Source organism: Urocampus carinirostris, chromosome 18, assembly GCF_059441175.1.
Source record: "Urocampus carinirostris isolate Australia breed hairy pipefish chromosome 18, RoL_Ucar_1.0, whole genome shotgun sequence".
NCBI classification, from domain to species: domain Eukaryota; kingdom Metazoa; phylum Chordata; class Actinopteri; order Syngnathiformes; family Syngnathidae; genus Urocampus; species Urocampus carinirostris.
This window is the reverse complement of record NC_142366.1, coordinates 17,896,559-17,906,903: the sequence shown is the minus strand read 5'-3', so window position 1 is coordinate 17,906,903 and position 10,345 is coordinate 17,896,559. Positions and strand designations below refer to the sequence as shown.

The window sequence follows — 10,345 nt, the reverse complement described above, 5'->3', positions numbered from 1 at the left end:
CACTCAACAATTTATACGCGCTCGTTTCTTGACGGAAAAGATGAACAGGAAAGCCGACATTTCCGCACGGGGGCAGATTTAATCTCATTAACAATTTAACTAAGTGTACTCCATCGAAAACGGCCGAATTAGTGACGTTGGTGTCTGTGTGAAGCCTTTTTCTCAAGTCTTTTAGCTCTCTCCTATTGGGCATCTTCTCCCCGCATAATGGCGTGCCGACTCCTCCCATGGGCGTGCCAAGGAAGCCCCCCTGGCCGAATTAGTGTCGTTGGAGTCTCTGGGAAGCCCTCTTCTGAAGTCCTTTAGCTTTTTTTTCTTGGCCCACGTCTCCCCGCAACATGGCGTCTCGGCTCCTCCCATGGGCGCGCCAAGGAATTGTTTTGCCCCCACCGTTCACACAACACAGCGCCTTGTTCTCAAACAACGCCTGCCGTCCTCCATCTGGATGTGCTGATTATCTTATCAGCAGTACGTCCCGTTCTGTAAACAATATATTCCACCACTCATGTTTGCCCAGAACTTTCACTGCTCATTGAATACAGGCACAGTCAGTAAATAACTACAGCATTAAACTCAATAAATGTAACTTGTATTCAATCATATAAAATCCTTTAAAGTCAAATGTATACAATCCTTCACTTGATCAAATAAACGTGTCACAAGGCGTGTCTTTTGTGACTATGATGTCCAGGCTTTCTTACCTCGCTCGTGTCATCCCTGCTTAGTTCTGGTTGTACCTCAAGATACAACGTTAAACCTTCTTGGATGTTTTGAAATCCGAATTAAAACTAAAGAAAAAAATGTACCAGATGGAGAATATAAGCCTTGAGGAAGGGAACACTCAGAATGTTAAAGGATGGCCCCATCCTCTCAAGGTGAGTCCACCGGACATTTTTTTGTCATTAGTATCAGAAAATTTTTATGTTCCACAGCTTTCAAACGGGTGCTTGAAATCTTTGAAAATACTTACATTTTAATGTGATTTAAAACTGCTTGAGTATGGGGTAAAGTACCTGTAAATGCTTAAAATTGTTGCCATGTTTGCTACGGGAAATGTAAAAAGATTGCCGAAATAAATATTACAAAAATAGTCTAAAATTAATACTGTCAAAATACTGTATAAATACTGCCGGAATATATACTGCAAAAGTACATCTACAGTAATACTCCGCTCTGCCGTTGCATTTCTTCTTCACTCGCAATTAACTGCAGCTGGCATTAGTTTGTATGGCATTGTCCCATGAAGCGTCATTGCTCCTTATGGGTCGCACTTACAGGGATAATTGTATGCTACATCCAAACAGGGCACTATGACATTTTTCTTACGGAGGGGCGATCAAACTACGGCCTGTGGACCACATGCGGCCCGGCAGGCTTTTTAATCCAGCTTGCAGAACATTTTCAAAATATAATGACAATATATATACAATACTATGTAAAGTACTACTCGTTGCCAGCTTTGTCACAATTGTCCCCTTGTGTGTTCACTACTAAAATACTACTACATAAATACTACAACATGACTACAAATCTAAACGTAACATTTAGTGCTTAACAATAGAATCTTATATTATTTTGCTTTCATTCTAAAAATAATAATAATAATAATACAGAAATAGTATAAAAATACTTCAGAAATTTTTTCAAAAATCTGTAAAAAATACTATAAAATATGTGTAGAATAATACCACAGAAATACTACAAAATTCCTACCAAGAAAGGTCTGCAGTAAAATATAGTAAAAAAAATACCTCTGCAAAAATAATATGAAAATGCAAATATTAAATTACAGAAATACCACAAAAATAATATTACAGAAATTGGACCAAAATTAAACAACCGGAAATCATATGACAGAAATACTATAAAAATAATTCTGAAATAAATACTACAAAAATACATCCTCAGTGATACTAAAAAATACTCAAAAATTTTGAAAAATACTACAAAAAAATACTCCTACACAAATACTACCCAAATACTGCAGAAATGAATACTACACAAATACATCTACAATAATATAGGAAAATATTCTAAAATAACTACAGTAAAATTAATACAGAAAAACTATATAAATACTGCAGAAATATACACTACAAAATTACATCTACAGTGAAATTACACAAAAAAATAAAAACAATCTTACTACAACAATAATTAAAAAATTCTACTTCAGGAATACAACAAAAACAATACGACAGAAATACTACAAAATTCCTACTAAGAAAAGTCTGCAGTAAAATATAGTAGAAAAATACCTCTAAAAAATACTATGAAAATGCAAATATTAAATTACAGAAATACCACAAAAATAATATTACAGAAATGTGACAAAAATAATACAACCGGAAATACTCATACGTCAGAAATACTATAAGAATAATGCAGAAATAAATACTACAAAAATGCATCTACAGTGATACTAAAAAAATACTCCAAAATTTGAAAATACTACAAAAAATACTACCACACAAATGCTACCTAATTACTGCAGAAATGAATACTACACAAATACAATCTACAATAATATAAGAAAATATTCCAAAATGACTACAGTAAAATTAATACAGAAATACTATATAAATACTGCAGAAATATACACTACAAAATTGCATCTACAGTGAAACTACACAAATAATGTTACAAAAATAAAAACAATCTTATTACAACAATAGTAAAAAATTTTACTTCAGTAATACAACAAAAATCATACGACAGAAATACAACAAAAATCCCAAGACAGAAATACTACAAAATTCCTACTACGAAAAGTCTGCAGTAAAATATAGTAGAAAAATACCCCTGCAAAAATACTATGAAAATGCAAACATTAAATTATAGAAATACCACAAAAATAATATTCCAGAAATGCGTCAAAAATAATACAACCGGAAATTCTCTAAAAATCATACGACAGAAATACTATAAATATAATGCAGAAATAAATACTACAAAAATACATCTACAGTGATACTAAAAAAATACTCCAAATTTGAAAATACTAAAAAAAATATTACTACACAAATACTACCTAAATACTGCATAAATGAATACTACACAAATACATCTATAATAATATAAGAACATATTCCAAAATAACTACAGTAAAATTAATACAGAAATACTATATAAATACTGCAGAAATATACACTAGAAAATTACATCTACAGTGAAATTACACAAAAAAAATAAAAACAATTTTACCACAACAATAGTACAAAAATTCTACTTCAGGAATACAACAAAAATAATACTACAGAAATACAACAAAAATCCCAAGACATAAATACTACAAAATGACTACAGGAATACTCTACAAATAATGCAGAAACAAAATCTACAATACTACAATTACTAATACAAAAAGAATATAATTCTCCTTTAACATTGAATAATTAGAAATATTTTAAAGAGCTTTTAATTTATCCTCACATGATGACAGGTGAGGCTGTGCCTCACCTGCCTCCCCTGACTGTACGTCACTACCAAATAGATTTGATTCATCGTATAGAACATCTGTTTTTCTGTGAATTGGCAATGTGGTGGCGCTAAATCACCAACAGAGTAGCCGGAATATCATGTGATTTAGCACCAAAAGATTTATGTACCTTGTCTATAATCTCCAAATTTTATGACTAGGTGGCAGCGGTGGCGCTATTTCTTCTTCTACTTTTCGTGGCTGTTTCAGGGCTATTTGTCTGGCTCCCTAATATTACAAGAAAAGGTAAACAAATATATTTATTTTACCTTCCGTCGTTATATATCTATATTTTTTTTGTGATATGAATTGTTTCTTTTAAACAAATTGGGTCTTTTTTGGTTTGGCTCTCTTGTTAGGAATTAATATATTAAAATGTACACAAAACATACATTCACCTAACAATGCATGCTCATTTCTTTTTGGGAAAATATGGACAAGAGACCGGCATTTCCACACGGGGGCAGATATAATTTCTTAAATGATTTAACTAAGTGAACTCCATCGAATTAGCCGAATTAGTGTCGCTTGAGTCTCCGTCAAGCCTCCTCTCTCGATCTTCCTGTCACGAAACGGGCCGGGGAGCAGGAAGTCGGAGCTCATTTGCGTGGACGATATGTCACTTTAATTGAGAAAGAAAAGTTGTCCGACACACAAACGGACCAAAAACAAAACAAAGCAGGCTCAAAGGCATGCAAAATTACAATCTAGGCATTACTCAGATCAAACGGGCATGAACAGGGTTTCAACGAGGGTAAAACAATGATCTGGCAGCGGGCAGTTCCAAAAGGCACGCTTAAGTACTCCAAGAGCAATCAGTCCAATGCGTTTCAGCCGGTGTCAAGGAGCGGGGCCAGCTGGGCGCCATGACAACCGTGCAGGACATGACACTTCCCTCTCGATCTTCTCAAAGTTCTCCCGGCCCACGCCTTTTTCCGCCAGCTGGTGCGCCGGCTCCTCCCATGGGCGCGCCAGGAGAAGCCCCCACGTGGCCCCACGGCTCCACCACCTCCCCTCGATGTCTGAAATGGTCGAAACATCAGAGCACTTATCAGAACAACTTCTCCAAACAATGCCTGCCTTCCTGCGTCAGAGCCCTGTTATCAAAATTCCCCAGCCAAAACATTTCGCATTTGGAACGGCGTGACCTGAGGCTCACTCAGTGAAAATCTTCATTGCACTCGATAAATGTAACTTGTATTTAATCGTATAAAATATAAAATCCTTCACTCTAAAAAGAGCTTGTGTTTTGGCTAACAGACTGACTTTAAAAAAATACATATATTTACAATAATAATGGAACATTCAGCACCAAATTGATAACTGATTCATTTTTGTCACGGTTGCCATGGCACCCAATTGGCCCGCCCGTTTGGCACCAGCTGGGGCTCGTTGCTTGATTGGCTTCCCTTCTATTTAAATTCAGTGCTCTCATTCACACCTTATCAGTCCGTCAACAAACCTCTGCACCCACAAGACGTGTATTTTGACTCTGTCTGGTATCGATCCTGTCTGTCCCGTCCTGCCCGGTATTGTTCTTGTCCTATCTGATATCTGACTCCAGTCTCCGGTATCTGGTATCGATCCCGTCTATCTTGTCCTGTGCGGTATCCTGCTCCAGTATCCGGTTTCGCTCCAGTATCCGGTTTCGCTCCCGTCTAGCTCGTCCTGTCCGATACCTTGCTCTAGTCTCCAGTATCAGGTATCGAACCTGTCTGCCCCGTCCTGTCCGGTATCTATCCCGTCTGTCTGGTATCTGCTCGTGTATCTGGTATCGATCTCTTCTGCCTCTGGCTTCCTGTTCTACCGCGCCGGACTTCTGTCTCACTTCTTCCGCCCAGCGATCACCGAATCACTGGCATTTGTGCACACGCGCATGAATGCCCCGTTCCCGTAAAATAAAGCTTGGGTGAAAACGTTACGCGTCTGGGTCCTCCTTCTGTCCTGGTTCTCACACATTTTTAAAATGACAGATCTGGGCTTAAGACACACTTCTTTTTAGGTAAAATTGTTATGATTACTCATTACACTCACATGTGCCCGCTTGTTTGGCACCAGCTGCTGCTGGTTACCTGATTGGTTCCCCGTCCTATTTAAGCTCAATTATTTCACTCGCCGGTTGTCAGTCCGTCAGTGAACCTCTGTTTTCACAAGGCAAGCATTTTTGACTCTGACTCCCGTCGGTCCCGTTTTGTCACCCGTTTTCCTACTACGACCTGTTTTTTGTTCCCGACCACGTTTTGATCTCCCGTCCCGGCTAACCACCCGTTTTTTGACGCCGACCACGTTCTGATCCCTCGTCCCGACTAACGACCTGTTTTTCCGTCAAACTACACTACGATCTCCCGCTCCGCAAGATCCACTTCTGCATTCGGAACACGTTCCGATTCCATGAGCAGCTTGCTTCCCGCGTCCAGCGAGCACCTTTCCTCTATATTTCAATATACTTGTGAGTAACGTTACGCATCTGGGTCCCCCTTCTCTTCTGGTCGTGACAAACATTAAGAAACCCCCCAATAAAATCATCAAACAATTTTTTAATTTATAACACAATATGAAAATGTAAATGATCTAGAACATATATAAAAATGGTGATTTTTCTTTTAAGTAAAAAATGTCTTAATACAAATATATTGGTTAACTACTTTAATTATTTTTATTTCTCGGATTTGCTAAAGAATATACAGTCTATTGCGCTACTTTTCATTTCATATTCACTATTGTTGGTTGGTTGGATCCCTTAACCAACAGGGTCGTAGGTGCACCTTTTCCTGTGGTGTGTCTTGGGCAAGTACAGCCTGGTGGGACCTATCCCTCTCCAGGCCAACATGTGTTTCCACCCAGTCTCGATCTGTGGAGCTTGCGCGAGTCAGGTGAACGTGCTTACCAGTGCACAACGGAAACATATTGTTACAATTGACTTAAACTATCGTACTAATTAAACTTAACGATCTCTAACCAGGGCAGCACGGCGGCGCAGTGGTTAGCGCTTGTGCGGCACAGTTCATGTCATGGGAACCTGTTGTGGGTTCAAATCCAGCTCCAGACTTCCTGTGCGGAGTTTGTATGTTCTCCCCGTGCTTGCGTGGGTTTCCTCCGGGCACTCCGGTTTCCTCCCACATTCCAAAAACATGCATTTCAGGTGAATTGGCCGGTCCAAATTGTCCCTAGGTGTGAATGAGCGAATGAGTTGTCTGTCCCTGTGTGCCCTGCGATTGGCTGGCAACCAGTTCAGGGTGTCCCCTGCCCACTGCCCGGAGATGGCTGGGATGGGCTCCAGCCCCCCCGCGACCCTGATGAGGATAAGCGGTACGGCTGATGAGATGAGATGAGATGAGATCTCTAACCACTTTGAAGGATTTTATACATATGACTATAAAGGATTTTATACGATTAAATACCAGTTACATTTATTGAGTGCAATGAATATTTTCACCGAGTAGGCTTAAGTTCAATGAGCAGTGAAAGTTCGAGGCACCCTGGTAGGAAGTGTTGTTTACAGGAATGGCGGGCACGGGACGTGAGACTGATGAGATAGTCAGCACATCCGAAGACGCAGAAAGGCCCTGATGACGGAGGACGGCAGGCATTGTTATGAGAAACGCTCGCCGCTGTTTTGAGTTTTCCAGATATCGCGGCGAGGTGGTGGGGCTAACGTTGGGCTTCATTGGCACGCCCATGGGAGGAGCCAGCACGCCATCTTGCGGAAAGACGTGGGTCGAGAAAAGAAGCGAGAGGACTTGAAGAGAGGGTTTACCAGAGACTCCAACGACACTAATTCGATTAATTCGGCCATATTTGATGGAGTTCACTTAGTTAAATTCTAATTCGAAAATTTGGTAAACGATAGATTTTAATATTTTATTCCCAACAACTTATTTGTAAATATTTTTGCCTAGATATTCTGACAGTCTTTTTTTTAAGTCTTTATTCCGTTTTTACCCTGGAGTGCCATGTCTAATTTCGTTGATTAGAACGTTTTACAACGTTGATATCAATAACAATAAAGACAATTCACTTCAATGTCATTCAAACTCCCCAGCCGAGGACAGGAAACGGGAGCGGCAGACAATTCTTCAATGCCAAAAAACAAAAAAGGAGATGCATATTTACCGCTGGGTGCTTTGGGGGTCTGGTCATTTTGTCAGTTTTGGAGGGTGATGGACCCATGCGGGGGAGCAAAAACTAGAAAATTCTCCATTTTGACCCATTCTTCTTTGCAAAATTGTTTCAAATCTATCATATTGAAAGGTTTTCTAACATGAATTGCCTTCCAACAGAGTTTCTGCTGTAACTCATTTTCTCTCGCAGACTCGACTCTCAAAGCCCAGCAGGATAGAGTCGTTCCCAATTGGGTCCCTGGTCCTGGCGCCCCTTTGCCCACTACGCCGGATTCCAAATTCGGGAAATACGGCAACCTGGAGTGGAAAGTTTGGAAAGGGACCCTACCCGCCAACGCCGTGGCCGTCTACAACGACTACTCAGAGCGCACCGACTTTGTGTGCATGTACAAATGCCAGGCGGGTTTCTACAACCCCAACCTGGGACCCTACTGCCATTTCCCTTCTGGAAACATTGAGAAAAACGTAGCCAAATTTTACGTCCTGACCAGCAAGGACAATTTCAGGTTCCTGACCTGGAAAACCGGAATGTACGGTTGGGTACCGCAGCATGCGGTGCAGACGTGCTGCGGCCGGGTCGTTTTTATAGGCAGGAACCGATACGGTCTGGGGAAAGTGGTGCCCAAGTTTAAGGCCTTCATCTTGCCGTGGAAAGGCTCCCAGTACTGGTACAGGTACTACCAAGTCCTTACGATCAATTGGGATGCGTACAACAAGCAAACCGGTAAAGTTAGCAACCCGTCAAACTAGCTCTTGTAAGGTTTTAACATTTCCTAAACTGAAATCTGACTCCTACCGTATTTTCCGCACTATAAGGCGCACCGGGTTATAGGGCGCACCCCCAAAAAATAGTTTGTGGTCCTATATTTTCCATACATAAGGCGCACCGGATTATAAGGAGCTACAATGGGAACGTCGACAAAACAGTAAGATAGTTCAGTCAAACTTTTTACCCCCTTAACATTCCCAAAGCTTGCAAAGAAGCAAATACGTGTCGTAGACACGTGCAGATGCGGTGTCCGTACAGTGTCACCAAACAAACATTTCTTAGTTTCCATTTTATTTTTTGATGGCAACTGTGTGTGTGGACAGCAAAGCAAGAATTTTATTGTGCAGGGAAACGGGGTTCTTTACTGTGCATATGACAAGAAACACTTTGAATTGAATTTAGTTTAAAAATAGACTCATCACAGAAACATCAAGATCGTTCTAAAACAAGTTACCGGGAAAATATAAATCCGCATAGCTCACCTAAGTTCTCTTGCAGCCTTCACATTCATTAATGATACGTAACCATGGTCTTCTTACAACCGTGAGTGTAGTAAATCCAGGAGAGTAAAATATTTACAAATACAGAATATTAAAAAAATGTTTTCTCTATGCCGTTGTGCAACCAAACCAACGTGTGATTCACATTCATCTTTTTCGGCCAATTGCAGGCTTTGTTTCGCTCCTTTAGCCTATGCGAGCCTGTAAATGATAAAAAGGATCCGCCCCCTTTACCTCCGAATAACTTTAGCCAATAGTGACTGATTCAAATGGTGATTGACACATTGGTTAGCCAATGAAACGCCGGTAAATAAATCCCAGCATACACCGCGTACTACTTGGCGTTCAGGGGAAAATCGAGTCGGCGGCTGCAAGTTAGTTGGAAAACTGCAATTTTAAAATTGATCTATACATAAGGCGCACTGTATTATAAGGCGCATGCTCAGCTTTTGAAAAAAAAAGAAGCCGTTTAGGTGCGCCTTATAGTGCGGAAAATACAGTAATTCCTTACATTTGGAGCGTATTCAGAAGTCGGAGACGTTATTGACCCGAGTATAGTCCACATATTAATTTATTAGCCGAATCCAAGAGTTTAACACATCTTTCTTCCTTGCTAATTACAATCGTGTGTGTAGAAAAAGAGTGAGCAGTGGGGGCTTTCGAGTTGCCCACTTTTATGACACATGGTGATCAAATGTCCAGCCCCATGACCAAGCCTCTGGCTGATTGGTTTGCACCGTCCTTGATGCAAATTTCCCAATGTCCTATGAAGCTTGGGAGAAGGGTGAGAGGTCATCGCCCTCCGGACAGAATGGGGCACGACACACACATTCTAACGCCCCAGGCGAGGTGATACGTAAATCGAACAAAACATTCCAAAGCACAGGCGTTTAATAGGTTGCACTCAAGGCTGAGGTGACACATAGTATTTTTTAGTATAAGTGAAATAAAACCGCTTATGAAATAGCATATAACTTCACTCTTTAAATGGAGTTCAAAGAAGATAATTCCCAGTCAATAATATATTATGTGGGCCCCTCCCTAAATATAGTCTTCTGTCATATATTTTTCATACACATGGTTTTCTAAATGTCTGGCACATTCTGTCATTGAATATTTTGGAAAATGTTTAGGATAAAAAAATTATACCTGTCAACCTGTACGTTTTTGCCGTACAAAGTACGTTTATTATGCATTTTAAGACGTGTACGATGTACAAGTAAATCTGTACGGAAAAACGCAAATTTGTCAATTATGGGTACCATCCGGTATACACCGACTATCAAGAAACGGCAAATCAACTAAGTCAAACGAATTCGCCGCGGTAGCCTCTATCTCGGTATCGTTTTTTTCATTGCAAACGAAGCGAGCGGTTTGATGCTACTGTGCGCATGCGTCTGCGGCCTTGGGTTTCGAGTGGGAGTTATGTAGTGAAAGGAAGACCGTCTCTTTTTAGAGAAGCGGCTTTTTCGGCTCA

The 10,345-nt window shown here is 40.3% G+C and overlaps 1 protein-coding gene across 1 annotated transcript; it reads left to right on the top strand.

The window, feature by feature from the left end:
- Positions 1-717: 717 nt before the first annotated feature.
- LOC148348534 (natterin-3-like) lies at positions 718-9,982 on the top strand. Its single transcript, XM_088322282.1, has 3 exons — positions 718-875; positions 3,640-3,724; positions 7,790-9,982. The coding sequence occupies exons 1-3, from the start codon at positions 801-803 to the stop codon at positions 8,347-8,349; spliced, it is 720 nt and encodes a 239-aa protein (XP_088178408.1). The 5' UTR covers positions 718-800; the 3' UTR covers positions 8,350-9,982.
- Positions 9,983-10,345: the final 363 nt, after the last annotated feature.

Excerpts from the sequence above, each read along its gene's own strand:
- LOC148348534 (XM_088322282.1), top strand. The coding sequence starts at position 801 with ATGTACCAGATGGAGAATATAAGCCTTGAGGAAGGGAACACTCAGAAT. Across the intron at positions 876-3,639 it reads GATGGCCCCATCCTCTCAAG|GTGGCAGCGGTGGCGCTATT; the intron begins GTGAGTCCACCG and ends TTTTATGACTAG. Across the intron at positions 3,725-7,789 it reads CCCTAATATTACAAGAAAAG|ACTCGACTCTCAAAGCCCAG; the intron begins GTAAACAAATAT and ends TTTCTCTCGCAG.